This window comes from Schistocerca piceifrons, chromosome 3 (genome assembly GCF_021461385.2).
Source record: "Schistocerca piceifrons isolate TAMUIC-IGC-003096 chromosome 3, iqSchPice1.1, whole genome shotgun sequence".
Lineage (NCBI taxonomy): Eukaryota > Metazoa > Arthropoda > Insecta > Orthoptera > Acrididae > Schistocerca > Schistocerca piceifrons.
Genome location: NC_060140.1, coordinates 132761192 through 132786270, shown reverse-complemented (window position 1 = coordinate 132786270; position 25079 = coordinate 132761192). Strand labels below are relative to the sequence as shown.

The 25079-nt window shown below is 41.3% G+C and overlaps 1 protein-coding gene across 6 annotated transcripts in view; it reads left to right on the top strand.

Moving 5' to 3' along the window:
* LOC124787972 (actin-binding LIM protein 1) overlaps window positions 1–25079 on the top strand; it is a 355811-nt gene that overhangs the window by 265164 nt on the left and 65568 nt on the right. For all 6 annotated transcript variants that reach the window (XM_047254984.1, XM_047254982.1, XM_047254983.1 and 3 more), the window contains 2 exons: window positions 8575–8814; window positions 14309–14427. In XM_047254984.1, the coding sequence (XP_047110940.1) occupies window positions 8575–8814; window positions 14309–14427 (359 nt within the window). The remainder of the gene's footprint in view (window positions 1–8574; window positions 8815–14308; window positions 14428–25079) is intronic.

Sequence of the window (25079 nt, the reverse complement as noted above, 5' to 3'; positions counted from 1 at the left end):
GGAGGGATGGGAAGTATAGTGGGCAGGACATTTTTCATTTTAGGGCATGACGAGAGGTAGTTGAAACCCTGGTGGAGAATGTAATTAAGTTGCTCCAGTCGTGGGTGGTAATGAGTTAAGAGGGGACTGCTCCTCTGTGGCCGGATGGTGAGACTTGGGGAGGTGGTGTGGGAGACGGTAAGATGAGGTACAAAAACAAATCTCCCATGCCTTATCTTTTGTCTCACCTCTCTCACACACCATATAGTAAAAAAAGAGAGATAGCATTTTGGCCAGAACTGTCAGACCAAGTAAGCAGTTGTGAATCTCGGCCTGTACGTCAGGAGGTAACAGATAATGTTGAAGAAGAGGTGCATCGATTGTTAGCACCAATCTCCAACACTATTCAAATGCACTATTCAAATGCACTATGAAGAATGGACTTGGTCAACTTGGACTTTGTTACAACACTCGAACAATAACCCAGATTCGATCAGTTCAGGTACAACAAACTTCCCCATCAAGTATAGTGTCCCACAAAATAACAGATATTTGGAGAATGGAGAACAACACACCAGTAATGTTTCCAGTGTGGTGTCACTGGATGCGTTGTATGCTACTGCAAAGAAAGGTGACAAGTGTTTGACGACTATTACTTGACAAGACCTCAACCACCACAGCAGTCAACTGCAGACAATTATAGTTAAGCTCTAGGGCAAAGACCATCAGTATACCCTGGACAGGATTGTTCCCCAACAAACTGTAGCCATTCCCATCACTGTTCAGTGATAACAGCCACTCACTTAGCCATGAAATTCAGGAAAATGAAGTGAGATGACCATCCATGGAGATGAAGCAGCCACGAGATGAAAATCCTTCGTGAATGACAATCACAAAACTGTCAGGAAATGCCATTGAAGTCATAATCAGCAGCAAATCTGTCTGGGCACTATTCAGCCCTGGGGCTTCCGTTTTTCTAATGTCAAATGCTTATCGTCACCAACTAAAGGAGACTGTGTTCTGTGATATAAAAACAATTGTGCTGCAAGTCGCAAATGAGAAACAAGTCCATCCGGTAGGAACATGATTGCAAGAATAACTATCAGTGACAGAACCCAACCCTTCAGATTCGTCTTTTTAACAGAGTGTAATCATAATGTTGTTCTTAAGATGGGCCTTCTTGTAGACATCACAAGAAGTCGTAGACTGTGGAACATCAGAGCCCCATATTGACTAAGCTATTAACGAAGATTGTCGTGGGTGGTTATATGCCGTTGAAGACATTGTTAGCCCACTGTCATCAATAAGACAAGTTCCAGTCATCAATTTTGATGCTCAGTTAAACTGATGGTTTTGTTAATTACAAAAGGCTGCTCAGGCTAACAGAAGAAATCTACATACCAGTGACAATCATAAGTATTGTAGTTGGTCAATGAGAACTTCGGATCACAAACTGTTATGAGCAGCCACAACTCATCCTTAAAGTTATGTGCATAGGACAGCAAAGTACTGTCGATGAAGCATCATGCCCTGCTACCACTGCAGACAATGTGGGAGAGGACACTACTATAGAACTGTCAATAGGATCTGGTCTGACTGAGAAACAATGTTGGCAGGTGTCAGCCATGTGCACCAATTTTGGATGCTTTCAAATCTGAAGTGGAGAAACGACCGATCAAGCAGCCCATGATAAAACATCATATCAATACAGGGGATCATCCACGAATTAGCCAACGCTCGTATAAGGTGCAGCTGGCTGATTGATGGATAACCCAAGAGGAAGTGGGGAAGGTGCTACAAGATGATGACATCGAACCTTCAGAGTATCTTTTCTCTGCTCCTGCGGCCCTTGTGAAGTCGTAGTATGGCACATGATGTTTCTATGTTGATTAATGATAACTGAACAAAATCACAAAATGACATATACGCATAGCCGCACATTGATCACACCCTATGCTCCTTGAAAGGAGAAAAATATATCTCAACTGTGGATGTGCAGGCAGACTACTGCCAAATCGTGATTGACTGGGAATAAACTGCTTTGATAACACTGGACAATCTCTAAGAGTTCAAAATTATATGGTTCGGACTCTGAATTCTCTGGCCATTTTCAAATGCACGATGGACAACCTTCTTCAAAACCATAAAAGAACCAGGTATGTTTACCATCTGGGTGACATTGTCATTTTTTCTGATGCATTTGAAGTACGCCTAAATCACCTGACAACAATGTTAAAATGTGTACAGTAGGCAAGCCGGTTCCTCAATAGGAAAAAAAAATATCATTTTGCTGCTCAGAAAATAAAACTCATGCTGCTCAGAAAATAAAACTCATGGGTCACTAGTGAATGATGATGCGAGTCCATCCTGATCCAGAGAAAATGAGAATAGTCATAGATTTTCCAACTGTTTGGCACATTCATGATGTGAGAAGTTCTCTCAGAATCATTCGTACCACCAGTGATTCATAAAGGACGTTATACCAAGGCATGTCCCTCGCAAGAACTACTGCAGGGACACGCCGAATTTTCCTGTAATGAGTTGCAAGAAAGGTCTTTCTTATCCTCCTTGAGGAGGTACGGACATCTTCTCCACTCTTAGCACTGTATGATGAGTTTCAGTATAGGTAAAGTTCCAGTGCAGATTCAGGAAAGTCCTAAAAAGATGATAGCTTATGCTTCCACAGTAACCTCAAAGTCCCAGTGGGACTACTGCACAGTTGGGAAAGAATTCCTTGCAGTTGTTTGGGCCATCAACAGTTCTGACAATATTTATAAGGTGCATGCAAAAAGAGATGATATGTAAGCCATTACCTATGGAAGATGGTGTGGTCCCTATAAGAGCACTAAGATCCCAAACTCGTTGCTAAATGGACATCGGTGCCCTCGTGATGAAAGAATGAGCGCACGTGTCCACTAGCCAGCCACTGCAAACACACCAATGCTGGAAACAGAGAAATGGAGGTTTCAAAAGAAGACCAATGGATTGTAGTGCCTTTCGTTACTGTGGAAAGAGTTTGGGGAATGGAAGTTCATTGAAGAATGGTTAAAGTGTTCTGAGAGCACTGCATGTTTGTTGTGATTTCAAAGCTCTGTTCAGCCTCTGGGGCAATAGCTGCGACCATAACTCACCAGTCTTCAGTAATGAGGGCACCCACCTGCTGGACAGTGGTATCAGTAATGCAGTATGGCATCCATATTGTACATCATCGACCAACATCTGTTATTCCTTGAATTGCTTGTGACATACCTTGGCCCTTGCAATGGGAAAGCTCTTTGTATACTTGCATCATTCTTTGATGAATTTCCGTTCTCCACATTCCTTCCGTTGTCAGGAAGACTACTTTTCTCTGTTTCGACACTACTGAGTGCAGTGAATGGTTGACATATGCACATGTTCACTGTGTTGTTAAGTGAGTGTATGCCCATGTACCTCTAGTGGTGAGTTTGTGGCCACAGCACTCCTGCAGGTACCCACTTTTTCCATGGGCAATGGCATTATGATCCTTTTGGCAGTTTTCATTTTGCAGCCTCCAGCTCATTTCTTTTTGAATGACTTTTATATTTAGCAAACCATTCACCGTTACAACAGACCACCATTCTCAATGCTGGCTGACTAGCCTTGAAGGATCTGTAAGGCTGACTGGTGAGGTGAGCACTGATGCTTCAGGAGTATGTCGTCAGTGTTATACAAAAGTGGACGCCAGCAGCATTTCAAGTATTCCTGTGGCAGATCACAGCAGTGGCGATGAAATTTCAGTCATCACTGCATTAAATACATTTCTACTGAACAGAGGGAAGATCCAGTGTTGTTAAAAACCATAGAGCCATGAAGAATGAGGAACTGACCAAAGGAGAATTCCAATTAATAAATGGAACAGTGTGTAAGAGGAACTATGATCCAGTGGGGCAGAAATAGTTGCTCGTCATCCCAGCTCATGAATGGCCAACCCTCCTGAAGTTTTTCCGCAACACTGCAACATCTGGTCAGCTGTAATATGTGAACAGGCTAGACGGTATCAGCCATAGGTATCATTGGCCAGATCTCTACTGACCCGTTTGACACTGTGTGTCTCACTGTAAGCAATGGCAGTGATGGAAGGACATGCCGCAGTTGCCTGCGGAGCATGTGGTACCAGTTCCACCTGCAAGAGCGCCTTTCTACACTATTGGAATCAACTTCTTGTTGAGGTTTCTAAAGTTGACAAATGTGAGTTGACGTGTAGTAGTCTGTGCTGACTACCTTACCAGCTCCACTGCTACCAACGCTGTGCTCCATGAATTACAAGTTTCTCTTAGAAAACATCAATTTGAAGCACAGAGCACCCCTTGTCATGATCTCTGATCATGGAAAAGTTTCCCAGTCGAGACTTGTATTAGAGGTAATTTCACATTGCAATATCACCCAAAGGATGACAACCCCCTACCATCCACAGAAAAATGGCTTTACAGGAAGTTTTATTATGGCATTGGCAGATTTGTTTTCAGTGTCCACTCCTGTTGAATAGAAAGATTAGTATATGATACTGCCCATTACGACTTTCGTTTACAAGACCGTTGTTTATGCTCCGCAGTTGCGAAGCCAAAACAACAGTGAATACACTTTTCCATTCCAGTCAGCATATGCTCAGAATGACTTTGTGGAACACCAAATCACCAGGATCGAAGAATCAACACATCTGGTTCATATATAGATCCTGGACATCCAAGAGAAAGCTGGAGAGTACAGTAATGCTAAATGTTGGTCAGTGAGATGTATCACCTACCAAGTACTCAATTCTACTCTTCTTCTCACGGAGATGTAGAAGGTTGGGCCTTGCAAATTACCAGTCAAGACAGTAGTCAAATTAAAGCTGCTTCTTGAAACTTTGTAAGTACACTGTCTCAGTCAAATGCTTTCTTGATGTCACATGAGAAAATCAGAGGGTGATTATTTCATACATACTACCTCTCGGGCAGCATTTCACTGACCAACATTTAGCATTACTGTACTCTCCAGCTTTCTCCTGGGTGTGCAGATTTTACACATCTACAGAAAGTTGCTAAAGTACTACTTTGTGCTGCATGTTGTATGGTGTATGGTTAGCATAACTGGTTGGCTTGCTGCGAGTCGTGAATTCAAACCCAATCACCATCAGTTATCTGTTATTTATCATTCATCATTTCTGGAAGGTTTTTTTTATGTTAGTAATGTTTGTATATTGTATAATATTCAGTCTTTGTATAAACAGTAGCAGTCTCCGTCCAGGACTTCAGTTCAGTTTTCTTCTCTTCTCTTCTCTTCTGGTTATATATTGATGCCAGTAACAAGTGTGCTTTAGTGCTAACTGTTGTACTTGGCTCACGATCCTGCTTTTGGATTTGAACATGATTGTGATTACTACGTGGCAGTGTGATGGATCTGATGACAATAAATAGACCGGACTTACTTGAGCACGATCCCATTTTGAAACTGGTATCAGTGACCATGAGTTAGTTGTAGCAACTATGATTGCTACAGTTTGGAAAGTAGGAGATGAGGTACTGGCAGAAGTAAAGCTATGAGGACAGGTTGTGAACCGTGCTTTGGTAGCTCAGTTGGTAGAGCACTTGCTCATGAAGGCCAAGTTTCAGATTCTTGGTCCAGCACACAGTTTTAATCAACCAGGCAGTTTCATGATTACTAGAATAAAAGTGCACAAAGCACAGAGTGCCATATCTCAAGATAGGTTAAAACATCTAGCCGCAGACAAGAGTATGTAGAACTGTGATGTGAGTTTAAAAGAATTGTTGTCCATGCACTGGTTATACATGTATGTATTAGAACAGTTTGTGGTGGGAAGACATTATCAGAAGTCTCTCACAAAACTCAAAGAAATTGTAGTTACATGTAAATATTGTCAGTGGCACCAAAGTTAGTGTCCAGACACTCATAGATGCCACATGAACTAAAGTTATACCACAGTTTAATTCATGCACCTTTGCAAAAATGAGTGACTTAGATACTAGTGTTATTGTCACTGAGAAACATCTGAAATCGCGAAAATTGAATAGAACTCCATGACTCGATGGAATCCCTGCCAGATTCTATGAAGAATTTGTGGCTGAATTAGCCCTTCATTAATCACATAATATACTGTAGACCCTCTGAATATAAAACAGGGGGGGGGGGGGGGGTCGGTCGGTCCATCATGGCCCCGTAGTTGGAAGAAAGCACACGTCACATCCAATTAAGAACGGTAGCAGAAGTGGTCCACAAATCTGCCATCAAATATTCTCAGCATCCATTTGTTGTTGAAGTGTAGTGGATATTCCGAGCTCAAATGTAATGAAGTACCTCACGCTGAATGTTATCCTTCATGCCAACCAGCATGCGACACCCAACTTGTTATTTTCTCATGTGACATCGTGAGAGACGTGGATCAAGGCAGTCAGGTAGATGCAGTGATTCTTGGCATCCAAAAAAGCATTCACCTCAGAATAACATCTACACTTATTATTAATAGTGTGATGGTATTGAGTAATGAGCAAAATTTATGAGAGGATCAAGGATTTTTTGGTAGGATGTACTTGTGAAGTCTACATGTTATATTAAATGACTGGAGTCATCAACAGAAGCAGAAGTAACTTTATGCATGCCCAAGGGGAAGTTCATTCACACACACACACACACACACACACACACACACACACACACACACACACACACATATTCAGTCAGATCTTGGTAAGATTTGAAAATGATACAAAGATTGGCAACTTGCTTTATATGTTCAGTAATATAAAATTATGTGCTTCATAAGACACAAAAAAGTTGTACCCTATGACAGCAAAATCAGTGAGTTACAATTGGAACCAGTTAACTGAAATATCAGGGTATAACAGTGTGTGGGGATATGAAATGGAATTATCACATAAGCTCACTTGTTCATAAGGGAGGAGACTTTGCTTCATTGGCAGAATACCGTGAAAATGTAGTAAATCTACAAGGAAGGCAGCTTACAAAGTCCTCCAAATGTGACTAGCAGTAACCACTGATCGTACTCAAAGGAGTGTGGCACCAGTAGTCACCACTTTGTTTCTCTCACCATAGAGCACCTTGTAAATTCTGTAAAACCTGATTTGGCAGTGCTTAAACCCATTTCAAAAACAAATGTTAAGTGAAGAATTTAAAAGTGCATCTCAGCTCTCTACATATCACTCCCATAGGGACCATTAAAACAAGATTACACTAATTCAGTGTGCACAGAGGCCTTTAAGTGCTCCATATGCAATTAGAAAGGGAAGAAACCCCAGTATGTGGTACACCGCTAAGTACCCTCTGCCATATACTACACTGTGCTTTGTAGAGCATGTATGTAGATGAAGATAAAACTAATTGTTCCTTATAATGTATAATCCAGTTGTAAATTTTACTTCATACCATATTCTTTCAATAAAATGTGTGGATATTATTCTGAGGCAAACGCATTTTTGGCCATCAAGAAATACTTCATTTACCTGACTGCCTTTATCAGTCTATTTCTTGATGTCATATGAAAAAATCAGAAGGTTGGTTATTGCATACATACTGCCTTTACATTTCGGACACCGTATCAGTTATCGGTAAAATGGAAAATGTCGTGTGACGAGGGCCTCCCGTCGGGTAGACCGTATGCCTGGTGCAAGTCTTTCAATTTGACACCACTTCGGCGACTTGCGCGTCGATGGGGATGAAATGATGATGATTGGGACAACACAACACCCAGTCCCTGAGCGGAGAAAACCTCCGACCCAGCTGGGAATCGAACCCGGGCCCTTTGGATTGACATTCCGTCACGCTGACCACTCAGCTACCAGAGGCGGACATCAATTATTGGTAAAAATTGTCACAAACAGTCTGAATAATCACCGTTTCCCCCCTACACACACACACACACACACACACACACTTTTTGTCACTGTGTGTTCCCTTGAGTTACACAGTGTTTTAAACACCATGTTTCTTGTAGCTGGATTTTATTGTGCACATCCTTCATTTAGAATGAGAATTTATATTTTAATGCTGGGGAAAGCTATGTCGTAATTGGATATCTGTCATTTATGAGGATAGTGATGAATAACTTTATGCTGAAGGTGTCTAGCAGTATTGAGATGAAGAAGTGAAATGAAGCTTTGTTTTTTAAGGCAGAGGAACATTTTACTACGTGCCAGAAAAATATATTTAATCATCAGCACATTTGTATTAGAGTATAAGTGTATCAAGTGATCAGAATAAGGATCAAAAATGTTATTTGTTACCCTAAACTTGAATTTTTGTAGATGTGTGCTCCTTGTCTGTTTCGTCAATAATTTACTGAATGTGTTAGTGGAAAGAAGTTTTTTGTAACACTAAAATATGAAATTCAGGCAGTAAAATAACATGTCATTCATTGTTTGTTGCCTCACAGTTTGTGCATAAATTTACACAGCATATAAAAATTTGGGGGGGGGGGGTAGAGAGAGAGAGAGAGAGAGAGAGAGAGAGAGAGAGAGAGAGAGAGAGAGAGAGAATATGATGATGCAGGTGCTTAAATTAAGATTTTTCAGTTGTGCAAACCATAAATTAATGAGTCAATTCTTATTTCAACAATTTCAGCTGCTCACTCCAGAAGTAGTGGGAAGTTCACATTATCAAAAGCTAGCTCCAAATCTGGTATGAAGGTGCTTGTAGATTCTATTCGGTCAGAAACGCCTAGGCCAAAATCTCCGCACATGAACAATGAGGAACCAATTGAACTGGCACATTATCCAGCAGCAAAGCCACCACCACCAGGTGAAAAGCCCAAAATAGAACGAGATGACTTCCCAGCACCACCATATCCTTACACAGATCCAGGTAAGACATAAAGTACATCTTATTCACAAAATTGTTAAAACTTTGTGATTTCTCTGAAAACGGTCTGCTCAGAGGGGGAATGAGTTACAGAAGCTAAAAATGTGCTTGTTGCTTTCTGTGTGCCCTGTAGCAATTGTGTTATATTGGAGATTCAGCACATTAGCTCTAATGTACCAAAGTGTGGACATGAACAGAACGGCTGGACATGAACCAAAGGGTTAGTTATCTAGTATAGTGAACGTAATTGTACATTACAGATTGCAGTAAAGCAGCATTATGCATTATAGATCTTGAGTGAGAGTTGTTTCTCGTGGTATCAGAGCATTTCATTACCTCAGTGGTCTGTTTCATTGTAAACTATATCTTTTTGTTGCCAATTCTACAAAAACTATTTCCTTCAAAGAATTTGCTATCTTCCAAATATTTTCTACTCACTTTTAAGCCGACAACTTCTGTCTTGCTTTGTTTAGTTTTCTGATGAGTAGCTTGCAGTGTAGATAACAGAGACAGGCATACAGTCTTGGTCATTGTTAACAGAATTTGTTTGTGACTGCTTTTATGAAGTGTGCTACTTGCATCACGAATACATAGTTTTCAAAGAAAGTTGGTAGTGATGTTGTTTCAGTATAGCCTTCATGTATTTTTACAGCATAATTAAATGAGGAGAATATTTAGTCACTTTGAAAGAACGTTGCATATATTTTATCCTCCCAGAGTTGGTTACTTACATCAAATGGAAAATTCGAATGTGAATGCTATAATGTAATGAGATAGAATGGCTGGCCAGTTCATACCTTCGGGAGATGAAATTAATAGTGCTGCCAATAGTCAGACATGAGAGTACATGACAGTATCGTTGCTTTTGAAACTGTTAGTTCCTTCTATGGGAGGGAAAGGGAGATAGGTTGGGGAAGTTTAGAAAGGAGGGGCAGGTCACTTAAGCACAGTCAAACAGAGTGCAGGCTGCCTGCCATGGTCGGCTGTTCTCAAACAGAGCTCTCATTGCTAGTGTCAGCTGCTGTGCAGTAAACATATGAGTCACAGTTATGATGATGATCTGCACAATGTTTTACAATCATTGCTTTTACCTCAACCAACATAGGAAATGTGGAAGAAAATTGAGACAGGCTTCATGGAAAGGTGGCAATTTCCTAACTGCATTGGCAGCATAGATGGGAAGCATGTTGAAAAGGAATATTTTAAAACCAGCAACTGAAATTATTTTTGGCCCAAAAACCTTTTTCAGTTGTCCTGCCTGCAGTTGATAAGATTACTGATTCATGGCTGTTGATGTAGGACCTATGACAGACACTTTGAGAGCGCAATTTTTGGAAACTGTGTTTTTTCCACGAGTTCATACAAGGTAAATTTAATCTACCTCTGAAACTATCACTGTGAACAAACATGTCCTTCCCTCATGTCCTGATTGGTGATGAAGGATTTTAATTTCAATTTTATCTGCTGCCCCGTTAACCCCAATCAGCAGCCTGGGAAGGCAATTATCAATAAACAAATACTGTATGCAAGGCTGATCATGTCGTGGGAAATGCTTTCGGTATACTTGCTACGAAATGACAAGTCTTTTTAAGGTCTAGAGATGTACTAGTTGATATTGCAGAAGCTATTATGAAAGTCGCATTTTGTCTGCATATTTTCCTTCAAAATGTTATAAACTACATACTTCCTGACCAGCAGGAACAGCCTGACAACAGAAGGACTAACATTTTTTTCAAAAATGTATAGTGTGTTTCTGCTTATGATGTGAGAGACCAAAAAGTTGTGAAGTAACAATATATTCACACTTGTTTTAAATAATGTGTTTGTAGCTTAAATTATACCACAATGGTATCAACAGTTTATGTAAGCATATTCTAATTTCAACTGAACTGTATTTTATATTATAACATTCATGTGGTGCTATACTGGTACATCTTGCAACTACTTAGACTTTAGACTTCCACCTATTTCCTTCTGCGTTCCAATCTTTTCTGTTGATCATATTTTTGTAATCAACGTGTCATAGTTCATACAACGATATGAGGTCTTCTCAAAAAATTCTGAAACATTCATAATTGTAATGTGTAACTGCTGGAAGTTTCATTTTTGTATGTCTGTTAGTTATTGTTCAGTGCTATATTGAGTAGAACATTGTGTTGCACAGTTTGTGAATTTTGAGATGGCAGAGTTAGAGGAGCAGCAAGTCAGCATTGAATTTTGTGTTAAACTCAAGAAAACCTTTACAAAGACACACCAAGTGATGCAGGAAGCCTACGGTGATGAGTGCTTAAGCTGTACTCAGTGTTACGAATGGTTCACATGGTTAAAAAATGGCAAGACGGAGGTTGAAGATGACCCACATTCAGGACACCATTTGACGTCTACTGATGACACTCATGTCAGGAACGTTGTCATGAGTTCATGTCTCAGGGACAAACTGTTAATTGATGCAGGACATGTTGCTTCACTTGCAAGAAAATGTGGAAAGGCAAGGCCTGAAATGTGGCGAGACAATTCATGGCTTTTGCATCACAATAGCGCACCTGCACATTCATCCCTGGTGGTGGGTGACTATTGCACAAAAAACAAAATCACTGTGATGGAAATGGAAATGGCATTTGGAGTGGTGTATCGATTGTGGAGGAGAATATTTCGAAGGAGACCATACACGATGAGTAAAAGGTAAGCGTAGAAAAATTTTGTGGACAAAGTTACAGAATTCTTTGAACAGACCTCGTACATTTACAAGCACCAGGTCAATGAGTCTTTCATTTCTTCTGCCATCTTGCCAGCAGTTGCCTACCACCATCTCTGTAGAAAATCACAACCTACTAGCTGCCTGCCATAGGCAAGGGCAGTCTAACTCAGATGGCCCCTGCTGTTTGAATGGGACGATGCCACACCATGCATCATAGAGACTGTGGCGACTGCCTGTGCGTACTGACTACTCTCTGTTTCAAGGAACGTTTAGACCCCAGGATGAGAGGAACACAGCTGTGGACATCCCCCCCACCTCCCACCCAGCATGATTCTACCTAATGTGTGGTGCGAGCAGTGGTCTTCACTATGGGAAGTGGGAGAGAGAATGGGACAGAAGAATGGAAAATGGGGGAGCAGCACTAGAATGTGATCAAAACCATTGGAAACGTCATAAGCAGGAGTGGGAAAGTGAAAAAGGCAATGAGCAAATACCCTGAAGTGCCAAAGAAACTGGTATAGGCATGCATATTCAAATACAGAGATATGTAAACAGGCAGACCATGACACTGCACTCAGCAACGTTTATATAAGACAACAAGAGTCTGGAACAGTTGTTAGATCAGTTACTGCTGCTACAATGGCAGTTTGAACATAATGTTATAGTTGGCACACAAGCGATGAGACACAGCATCTTTGATGTAGTGATGAAGCCATTTCACGAGTGTACCATGAATATCAGGAATCTGGTAAAATATCAAATCTCTGATTTTGCTACAGCTGGAAAAAGATCCTGCAAGAACAGCACCAATGACAACTGAAGTGGATTGTTCAACATGACTAGTGCAACCCTTCCATAAATTGCTGCAGATTTCAATGCTGGGCCATCAGTAAGTATCAGTGTGTGAACCATTCAATGAAATGTCATCGATATGGGCTTTCAGAACTGAAGGCCCACTAATGTACCCTTGATGACTGCACAACACAAAGCTTTACACCTCTCCTGGGTCTGTCAACACCGACATTGGGCTGTTGATGACTGGAGACTGGAAACGTGTTTCCTGGATGGACAAGTATCATTTCAAGTTGTACCGAGCGGATTGACATGTACGGGTATGGAGACAACCTCACGAATCCATGGACCATGCATGTCAGCAGGAGACTGTTCAAGGAGGTGGAGGCTCTGTAATAGTGTGGGGCGTTTGCAGTTGGAGTGATATGGGACCCCTGATGCATCTAGATACAACTCTCACAGGTGTGGCATGTGTAAGCACCCTGTCTGATCACCTGTGTCCATTCGAGGCAATTCTGCATTCTGACAGACTTGGGCAAGTCCAGCAGGACAACGCGTCACCCCACATGTTCAGATGGCTGCAGAGTGGCTACACGAACACTCCTCTGAGTTTAAACAATTCCGTTGGCCATCAAAATCCCCAGACATGCTCACTATTGAGCACACCTGGAATGCCTTAAAACATGCTCTTCAGAATGCGTGCTCATGGGGCTCGTACACGATATTAGGCAGGTGTGCCAGTTTTTTTGGCTCTTCAGTGTATATTGGTGATGGGGCTCGAAATGGATAGAATCAAAGAAAAGTTATGAAGAGTTGTAGAATTAGAGCAGCCTGAAATCAATGAGAGATCCAGTAAGAATGTTGTAATTGGGGCAGGGTGTCTGGGAAATTATGGTAAATATTTGTGTTACTTTTGCTTCTACAGGTTAGAGAGGAGGTATTGAAATGGCAGGCAGCTGGTACAGTGATGGGAAGCGTGTTTGAGAAAATAGAAGAGCAAGGGGATCAGGGGCAGAGTAAAAGATAACCTGTTTGAAGGGAGTCTATTAGCAAAAATATGTACAGAGCAGAAAAATTCTTCAGTGAAAAATAAACAGTGCTCACCAAGCTTACCAAGGCTTTTATAAGTGTGAAATATGCTCATTACTTGAGCCATAAGTAAGTTGCCTCTGCATTGTCTCATCATCTTCCTGACATACCCTACACTGTGACTGAGCACAAAGAAGCAATCCTCATGTAAAATAGTATGTCTGTAGTCTTGAACAATGTAACTGTATTCCTTATTAGGGTGTTAACAACTTCTGATTCTGGTCCTCTCAGATCTTAACTTGCACCCCGTGTACAAGAAAGAAGGGAAAAGTTGATACTGTATACAAGGTGACAGATTCAATATTGTAAGGAGAAATCTTAAAATCCACGTCTGGGTGTCCTGATATAGAATTTCTCTGAAGCAGTTCAGGCAGGTGCCATATAGGTTCCTTCTTTAAGGCCTTGGTCAATTACCTTCCCCACCTGTACCCAAAATGAGAATGTCTTCTGACTGACAATATTGAAGAAACATTAAACGTTAACTTGCCTTCTCCTTATTGTCAAGACTACCAAAATTTTCCAGTCCTTGTTTTACATTGTTGCATTCTGCACTTCTTCCTATTGTTGTTTTTTAATTGTGTGTTATCCTCTTTCTTATGCCTCCTTTACCACCAAAATATTCCTCTCCAAAACAAAAATAATGGCTAGTACTTCTTTGACTTGCATACACCCGTGGAAGTTGGAATTTTCCTCAAACCCACTTCAGTGAAGACTGCCAGTCAGGCAACGAGAGTGGGGAATATTAAATGGTAACAGTGTAGCAACAGTCGTCCCAAAATCATGTGTGTTGGCCACAGTCTACACTGTCTCTTGAAGATAAGTGCTGTTCTTTTCTTTCTCCTTTACTTCTGCTACTTTTATTATTCCTGGAAGTGTCAATACACACCTTTCTATCTTTCATGTTTTTCTGTTTTTTAGAACGAAGACGACGATGGTCAGACACATATAAAGGTGTACCTGTATCTGATGATGAAGATGAAGTTGACGGAAAAGAAAAGGATGATGGTGAGAAGAAACCTGAAGACCCTAAATTGAAGGTACTACTGGTCATATTTTCCTTGTATTCAGTCATATTATAGCTCTGCAATTAACTTTTGCTTGCTCTATTTTTCAAAATTACTTGAAGTAACACATTGTTATTAGTGAAACATTGTGTCATCTTTTTATTCCTTGCATTTTGATCCTATTGGATGCTTTGCTACAACCTGTTGCTTCCTACCATCTGTCACTGTCCTCATGTCTTCATACTGCCTACTTGAAGATAGGAATATATATCACAAGTATAGATCAAACAATGGAAAATCCAGGATGAAGTAATGACAATATTATGAAAAGGGTAGATTGCTACTCACCATATAGCTGAGATGCCGAGTCACAGATAGGCATGACAAAAAAGACTGTCAAACAAGTAAGCTTTTGGCCAAAAAGGCCTTCATCAGAACTAGATGAGCCACACACACACACACACACACACACACACACACACACACACACAGTCTCTGGCCACCAAGGCCGAAAGCTTGAGGGAACTAAGCCATTTAGTGTCTATTCTAGGCAGTAGCTCAGAATGGAGGAGAGCAATATTTTTTGGTTGTGGCTTCAACAACCCTCAGTCTCACATCTACATCTACATTTATACTCCGCAAGCCACCCAACGGTGTGTGGCGGAGGGCACTTTACGTGCTACTGTCATTACCTCCCTTTCCTGTTCCAGTCGCGTATGGTTCGCGGGAAGAACGACTGTCTGAAAGCCTCCGTGCGCGCTCTAATCTCTCTAATTTTACATTCGTGATCTCCTCGGGAGGTATAAGTAGGGGGAAGCAATATATTCGATACCTCATCCAGAAACGCACCCTCTCGAAACCTGGCGAGCAAGCTACACCGCGATGCAGAGCGCATCTCTTGCAGAGTCTGCCACTTGAGTTTGTTAAACATCTCCGTAACGCTATCACGGTTACCAAATAACCCTGTGACGAAACGCGCCGGTCTTCTTTGGATCTTCTCTGTCTCCTCCGTCAACCCGATCTGGTACGGGTCCCACACTGATGAGCAATATTCAAGTATAGGTCGAACGAGTGTTTTGTAAGCCACCTCCTTTGTTGATGGACTACATTTTCTAAGGACTCTCCCAATGAATCTCAACCTGGCACCCGCCTTACCAACAATTAATTTTATATGATCATTCCACTTCAAATCGTTCCGCACGCATACTCCCAGATATTTTACAGAAGTAACTGCTACCAGTGTTTGTTCCACTATCATATAATCATACAATAAAGGATCCTTCTTTCTATGTATTCGCAATACATTACATTTGTCTATGTTAAGGGTCAGTTGCCACTCCCTGCACCAAGTGCCTATCCGCTGCAGATCTTTCTGCATTTCGCTGCAATTTTCTAATGCTGTAACTTCTCTGTATACTACAGCATCATCCGCGAAAAGCCGCATGGAACTTCCGACACTATCTACTAGATCATTTATATATATATATAGTGAAAAGCAGTGGTCCCATAACACTCCCCTGTGGCACGCCAGAGGTTACTTTAATGTCTGTAGACGTCTCTCCATTGATAACAACATGCTGTGTTCCGTTTGCTAAAAACTCTTCAATCCAGTCACACAGCTGGTCTGATATTCCGTAGGCTCTTACTTTGTTTATCATGCGACAGTGCGGGACTGTATCGAACGCCTTCCGGAAGTCAAGAAAAATAGCATCTACCTGGGAGCCTGTATCTAATATTTTCTGGGTCTCATGAACAAATAAAGCGAGTTGGGTCTCACACGATCGCTGTTTCCGGAATCCATGTTGATTCCTACATAGTAGATTCTGGGTTTCCAAAAACAACATTATACTCGAGCAAAAAACATGTTCTAAAATTCTACAACAGATCGACGTCAGAGATATAGGTCTATAGTTTTGCGCATCTGCTCGACGACCCTTCTTGAAGACTGGGACTACCTGTGCTCTTTTCCAATCATTTGGAACCTTCCGTTCCTCTAGAGATTTGCGGTACACGGCTGTTAGAAGGGGGGCAAGTTCTTTCGCGTACTCTGTGTAGAATCGAATTGGTATTCTGTCAGGTCCAGTGGACTTTCCTCTGTTGAGTGATTCCAGTTGCTTTTCTATTCCTTCGACACTTATTTCGATGTCAGCCATTTTTTCGTTCGTGCGAGGATTTAGAGAAGGAACTGCAGTGCGGTCTTCCTCTGTGAAACAGCTTTGGAAAAAGGTGTTTAGTATTTCAGCTTTACGCGTGTCATCCTCTGTTTCAATGCCATCATCATCCCGGAGTGTCTGGATATGCTGTTTCGAGCCACTTATTGATTTAACGTAAGACCAGAACTTCCTAGGATTTTCTGTCAAGTCGGTACATAGAATTTTACTTTCGAATTCACTGAACGCTTCACGCATAGCCCTCCTTACGCTAACTTTGACATCGTTTAGCTTCTGTTTGTCTGAGAGGTTTTGGCTGCATTTAAACTTGGAGTGAAGCTCTCTTTGCTTTCGCAGTAGTTTCCTAACTTCGTTGTTGTACCACGGTGGGTTTTTCCCATCCCTCACAGTTTTACTCGGCACGTACATGTCTAAAACGCATTTTACAATTGCCTTGAACTTTTTCCATAAACACTCAACATTGTCAGTGTCGGAACAGAAATTTTCGTTTTGATCTGTTAGGTAGTCTGAAATCTGCCTTCTATTACTCTTGCTAAACAGATAAACCTTCCTCCCTTTTTTTATATTCCTATCAACTTCCGTATTCAGGGATGCTGCAACGGCCTTATGATCACTGATTCCCTGTTCTGCACATACAGAGTCGAAAATTTCGGGTCTGTTTGTTATCAGTAGGTCCAAGATGTTATCTCCACGAGTCGGTTCTCTGTTTAATTGCTCGAGGTAATTTTCAGATAGTGCACTCAGTATAATGTCACTCGATGCTCTGTCCCTACCACCCGTCCTAAACATCTGAGTGTCCCAGTCTATATATGGTAAATTGAAATCTCCACCTAAGACTATAACATGCTGAGAAAATTTATGTGAAATGTGTTCCAAATTTTCTCTCAGTTGTTCTGCCACTAATCCTGCTGAGTCGGGAGGTCGGTAAAAGGAGCCAATTATTAACCTAGCTTGGTTGTTGAGTGTAACCTCCACCCATATTAATTCACAGGAACTATCCACTTCTACTTCACTACAGGATAAACTACTACTAACAGCGACGAACACTCCACCACTGGTTGCATGCAATCCATCCTTTCTAAACACCGTCTGTACCTTTGTAAAAATTTCGGCAGAATTTATCTCTGACTTCAGCCAGCTTTCTGTACTTATAACGATTTCAGCTTCGGTGCTTTCTATCAGCGCTTGAAGTTCCGGTACTTTACCAATGCAGCTTCACAGTTTACAATTACAATACCGATTGCTGCTTGGTCTCCGCATGTCCTGACTTCGCCCTGCACCCGTTGAGGCTGTTGCCCTTTCTGTACTTGCCCAAGGCCATCTAACCTAAAAAACCGCCCAGCCCACGCCACAAAACCCCTGCTACCCGTGCAGCCGCTTGTTGGGTGTAGTGGATTCCTGACCTATCCAGCGGAACCCGAAACCCCACCACCCTATGGCGCAAGTCGAGGAATCTGCAGCCCACACGTCGCAGAACCGTCTCAGCCTCTGATTCAGACCCTCCACTCGGCTCTGTACCAAAGGTCTGCAGTCAGTCCTGTTGACGATGCTGCAGATGGTGAGCTCTGCTTTCATCCCGCTAGCGAGACTGGCAGTCTTCACCAAATCAGATAGCCGCCGGAAGCCAGAGAGGATTTCCTCCGATCCATAGCAACACACATCATTGGTGCCGACATGAGCGACCACCTGCAGATGGGTGCACGCTGTACCCTTCATGGCATCCGGAATGACCCTTTCCACATCTGGAATGACTCCCCCCCGGTATGCACACGGAGTGCACATTGGTTTTCTTCCCCTCTCTTGCTGCCATATCCCTAAGGGGCCCCATTACGCGTGTGACATTGGAGCTCCCAACTACCAGTAAGCCCACCCTCTGCGACCGCCCGGATCTTGCAGACTGAGGGGCAACCTCTGGAACAGGACAAGCAGCCATGTCGGGCCGAAGATCAGTATCAGCCCGAGACAGAGCCTGAAACCGATTTGTCAAACTGGAGAGGCCTTCCGTTCAGCCCTCCGGAATGTCTTTCGCCCCCTGCCACACCTTGAGATGACCTCCCACTCTACCACAGGTGAGGGATCAGCCTCAATGCGGGCAGTATCCCGGGCAACCACAGTCATAGTCCGATCGGGGGATGCGTGGGACGAGCTGGCCGTCCTCAACAAACCCCCATCCGGACCCCCACAGTGATGCCCATTGGCAACAGCCTCAAGCTGTGTGACCGAAGCCAACACTGCGTGAAGCTGGGAGCAAAGGGATGCCAACTCAGCCTGCATCCGAACACAGCAGTTGCAGTCCATATCCACGCTAAAAACTGTTGTGCAAAGAACATCTGAAGTAATCTACAGAGAGTGCAAAAATAGACACAAAATTTAAACGGTTATTAAAATACAAGATTGCCTAGTAAATGCAGTAATGCTGCTACTTGCGCGCTGCTGACACACTGCTCGGCAGCGGAAGGAGACTACGCGATTTTACACTATTCAGGTACTAAAACGTGATGCTACAACTCTCAAATACTATAATACGCCCGAAATTTATGAATTCAACAATGCAAGAACCAAAAACACGCAAAGAAATTAAGAATTAACCTATGTAACAAATGAGTGAGCTAGGAGTATACGACTTGCTGCTGCAGCTGCTTATCCAACGGCGGCAGGGAGCACAAGTCAATCCCTTCAAAGGGATTTGATTTGCAAGGTGGCTTTGCTGACAATACTTTGGCCTATTCTGGCATGAACCAGTTGATTGTTGTCACATCAGCTGATAGGAAATGCTTAAAATTTAAATTAAAAAAATAATTTGTTTGGGGCCTGGGGGCACATTCTTCATGATGCCAGCAGCAAGGTACAGAAACAGCACGCAGTCACAAAAGACCTTGGCAAGTTTTACAGACTGTCAAGAGCTCAGATGATGAACAAGGAGATGAATGACTCTATGGTGCTATTGTAAAATTGACAGGGAAAAGATTGGATTCACCTACAGCTTTGACCTTTGCAAAATATAGGAGACCATACTTTTGGGATTGCCCTTGTAGTAAGATGACCTGCACATACCTATACCTGCCTGCAAGCTGCCACCATTCAGCACAGAGGCAGACTATGCCAATACCTTGGTACATTGGGCTTGCATCATCAGTGAAAGAGCTTCCCAGCTGAGCTACAACTCCAGAGGGAAGTGTTCTGCTAAGGAATGGTACAGAGAACAGACGAGAAGGACATTAACGAAAAGAAGAGATTCAGTAAACTGGGAAGAGAAGGAAGGAGACAAGATGGTCTGCTCTTAGCCAAAATGTGAGGCTGCTTGGAAAAAGCACCACTAACACCATCTTCCAACCAACTCCTAAAATGAAAGAATTCCTTGGCTCTGTAACAAGATGCACCAAAACTTAATATACCAGAAATATACAGCATCTCTTGTAAATGTGCCAGCCAATATATAAGGCACTTGCAGTGCTGTATGTAGAAGCTGTGCAAGAAGCACATGAAATTATATGATCAGGTGCAGGGACACAAAGTGTAGCATAAACAAACATCACACTTTTGATTTTGAGAATAAAAAGTTGCTTTGTCAAGCAACTGGCTGTTGGGACAACATTATAAAGGAACCTATAAAAACATAGGTCTATCAGAATACTGACAATAAGGACGAAAGTAGCAAACTTAGTTCAGCACAAAATCCTGTGTTAACAACTATACAAGACTGGTTTGATAAGTTGTAAATTTCCAAGAGACAATGGAATATTTTTGTTGTGTCTTTGTGGTTGGTAAGCTGGATTGCTGTATAAAGAATTTCAACAGTGTACAGTTCATTGTTGTCAACAGTCTGAATTGTTCAGTTTGATGACTGCAATTGAAAATGGAGAACATCGTTTCTTGCTGTTACTAAACATTGTCATTTGAAGGGTTGGACTGCTGCTCAGATCAAAAGAAAATAGGATGAAGTTCATGTGGACTCTGCACTACCGTGAAAAGACAATTCTCTTTTGGATTCATGAATTTAAACACAGTCGGACAAACACTGAAGACAGTGGTGTCCCGACCATCCAGTTGAGATCACCACGTAAGAAACCATTGACAAAATCCGAGATATGGTGAGTCGAGACTGTCAAATAAAAATTCGTGATATTGCTGAGACTGTAGGCATCTCAACTGAATGAGTGTGTAAGATCATGCTCAGAGAATTAGCTGTGAAGAAGCTGTGTATGAGATGGGTGTTGCGATTGCTCACAGTTGACCAAAAGTGCATCCAACACAATGTTTGGTTATGTTTAATTGTAATCAACAAGCTTGCTGTGCCAATTAGTGACTGTTGATGAAATCTTGGATCCATCATTAACAAACCAAAGCAAAAAGGCAGTCTGAACAGTGGACAAAGGCTGGTGAAAGTACACCAAAGAAGACAAAGATAATTTTGTCAATTGGTAACAAGATGGCCACTCTTTTTTTGGAATCCCAAGGTATAATTCTCATAGAGTACTTGGAAAAAGACAGAATGATAACTGGGCCTTATTATGCTTCATTGTTGGGTAATTTGAAACTTGCATTGCCTGAAAAAGACCAAGGGTGGCATGCAAAAACAAAAGTGCTCTTTCAGCAGGATAATGCACCATCCCAAGCATCAGTGATAACAATGGCGAAAGTGCACAATTTGGGCCTTGGATTTGTTCTTCATTCATGCTATTCGCTAGACTTGTTAGCCCCAAGTGATTTCTTCCTATTCCGCAGCTTTAAACTTTGGTTTGCTGGGAAGAAATTTTCATCAGATGAGGCAGTGATAGTTGCAATCAATGCATATTTTGTAGAGTTTGATAGAACCTATTTTTTCCATTAGATTGAAAAAGCTGGAGGATCGGTAGACCAATGATATATCCATCAAAGGAGACTGTCGAGAAGTAGGGGGAGATGTTTGCAAAACAGATATTTCTCGTTGCTGTTTTACCAGGCTTATCAAACCAGCCTCGTATGATGAGAGTGCACCCAGCACTGTCTGGCATACAGATGTATACTGAATAGGCATACAGATGTATAAGGAATGCTCGTGCAGAGATTTGAGTACAAACTTTGTCTGACCTGTCACTCCCACCTCTGCATTGCCAACCCCTCCCAACTACACTGGATCCAGTATATGCAATCAGGTGGAGGGTATCATGTCTCAACTGAAACATGATAAAGTTGTAACAGTCCTTGCTGTTACCTAGTGCACCTGACCATTGCCATCAAGGAAAATCATGTTGAAGAACTTAGCAGATGTATATATAAATTATGTTAACGTAATCCCAACTAGTGTTGTGGTGCATATATTTGTGACAGCGCTAGGGATCCAATAAAACATGAAGTTCTTCTAAGAGACATTCCATAAAGTGGCTGTTGGCTGTGACAAGAAGTTGACCGTAGCACAGTACATTAGATGTATATTACAGTTAAAGCAGTGTAGCCACATCAGTCACTATACACATAATCTTTATACTATAGCCTTTATAATAAGGTTACACTCTTTCTTCGTATGTTCGATCACAGAGGTGCAGTGTGATTGAACTTGTGAAATATTCCTCACAGCCAAAACTGTATTGTGTCAAATTGACCTGAAAAAAAAATCTTCTGTTCTTTATAATTTTTTCATAATTAGCACTTAAGAGACTGCCTTCACCTGCCTTGATAATAGAGGATACATCCCTATTTGTAGATTAAAAAAAGGATCATCAAATTTTAGTGTGCTTGCACTACTATATTAAGAATAATGCCTCTTTATATCTTAATTCATGATTAGAAAGACATAACAATTCATTAATTTCAATTAAGTAAAGAAAAACTTAAGATCTATAAATAACCTTTTTTGGATTAAACTTTAATCGTATCGACATATTGAATTTCTTCATATTTTAACATTACCACTTCATTTTTTCTTGACCAAATACATAGCTCTTTCTAAATGTCTGCTGGAAACTGAAGACTAAACACAGTCCTCGAAGCACACTTAATATTACAATCATTTTGATGCAGAGTTCGAAATTTACACCGTCTCTGGTGCTGCTCCCAGTTGGTGCTGTCCATGCCTTTGTTTGTTTCATAATATTACTCATTGAGCATCGTTCCATTGTGTGGAAAAAGCTTTCTCAGCATCCGTTGCCAAAACGTATTACGTCTATAACTTTACTTCTGCAGCTTTGCAATAGATGGCAGCAGAGGCAAATGGTGGTGCAGATGTTAGGCCATAAGTGTCATCAGTAAGCTCAAGCATTTGTAAACAGAACAACATCAAAATATTACTCAATTTGTGATTGCACCATAAAGTCATTCTTGAGTAAATATGTCATCCTATGAGCCCAGTTGTAGTCATTTGTGGGAAGTTTAAATATTCTGCTTTAACTTGAATAAATCTGCAACTGAGGCTTATAAAATGCTAGGTAAGACCTATGGCGAGGCACCTGTTAGTGAAAGAAAGTGTAGATAATGGTTTCAATGCTTAAAGAATCGTGATTTTGGCATGGGTGACTGGCATGGCAGTGGAAGACAGAAGGTTTTCACAGCTACTAAAACTGATGGAAACAATTACAGAGGTTCATTATTAAGAGCAGTTGATGCATCTTAGCTGAGCACTGAAAGACAAACAGCCACAGTACAGCACTAGAAATGAAAAGGTGATTGGCAACATGTCAAAGCTCGATCTCATGTAACAAAACTAGTCAGAACATACTTGTAAACATTGAAATGAGAAGTCCTACCCCTACCCGTCATATTCTCTAGACATTGTTCCCTCTGACTACCATCTTTTTAGACTGACCAGCACTTCCAGTCATGAACAAGTGCAAAATTTGATTGATTTCTCGATCTTCACAAAAGACACCCAGTTCTTCTGCTGCGGAATTTTTATATTGCGTAAAAGCTGGGAGAAAGTAGTGGCAAGCAATGGCTCATAAATTTCTATGAGTTCTCCACAATAAAGCCTCGAACTTTAGAAAAAAGTGGTGGAAGTAAAGGTGTAGACCTAATAGTTACATGCAAATAAAAAGAAAAGAAATGCTTTAAATGACTTCTCAACCCATCTTTTACTATTATTTAATATAACTTTAATTTGCATGATCTTTAGCATATATTTAAGATGTTTCAAGACATCTGTTCAAAACTTGTTCAGATTCGTGACAAAATGTATTGGAGGAAAGTTAGAAAAAATTGGTGTGTCTCCATATAAATGTGTTATATCATCTCAGGACAAAGTATGCCCAGATGAAGGGGCACATCACCTTGGAACATCCATAATATCTCAACACTTTGCCAGAAAATGAGGAGTATGACACTTGTTAAAACACCATGGTGTTTTAAGACCTTCACTTGGTTGGAGAGAAAAGAAGTTAGAACCATGGTAAAAAAATAAATTAAAAGATAAACAAATCTGAAAAACTGCTAAAATCACTCAACACTGGTGAGGCTACTGGAGCTAACAGCTTACCTGTAGGAGCCTATGTAGATTATGCAACACTACATTTAAAGCAGTTGGATAATGTACAGGTCATTCCCATTTTCAAAGTCGTTCATGGACAGACAGACATCTACAATTATACTCCACAACTGCCACACTGTCCCACAGTTGAAATAAATTTGTGACCATTCATGCAGCTGTTCTGCGTATAAATTCACTATCCATAGTTTTATTTGGTATGAGTACCACACGCTTGGATAGTACTCCTGAACGGATCACATGAGTATTTTGTAATCCGTCTCCTTTATAGGCTTATTCCATTTTCCTTGTATCCTACCAACAAAATGAAGTCTGCCACCTGCATTACATGCTGCGCCTGTGTGATCATTCCATCCAAAACATGGACAGCAAACATTCCAACCCATTTGCATGGGATAGGCCTGAAGTTGCTCCTACATCTGTCAATGATTCTTGAGTCGAGATAACATACTGCATCCTCTCTGCAAGATATCTTCATTCTTATCATAAACTTCACTCGATACCTCCATATGAACATACCTTCAGTCATGAGCCTGTGTGTGCTTCTAAGACAAATGCTTTCCAGGATACAAGGAACGCTGCATCTGTGTGACTCCCATGGCCTATGGCTTTCATAATGCTGTGAGAAAAACACGAATTGGGTTTTACATAATCGGTGTTGTCGACATCCATGCTGGTTAACATGGAGCAGATACTTCTGTTTGAGATACCTCATCATGTTTAAGTGTAGAATATGCTCTAAAATTCTACAAACAATGGATGACAAGAATGTATCATGGTAGTTTTTTTAAATCATTTCTGCTAGATTCCTGTAGGCATGTGTGACCTGTACTTTCTTCCAGCTGCTGGGCACAGTTTTTTGGCTGAGAGGTCTGTGTTACAATATAATTAAAAGACGGGCCCACTCAGCCACAAATTCTACATAGAAACTGACAGGGCTTCAGTTGTCCTTCATTTGACATCACTCTGTCTGTAGCCCTACACTTTGTCTTACACCTACTATGCAGTAGCCTGTGTTTCTTTGTAAATTTCTTTACAGTGACACTATACTGTGGAGG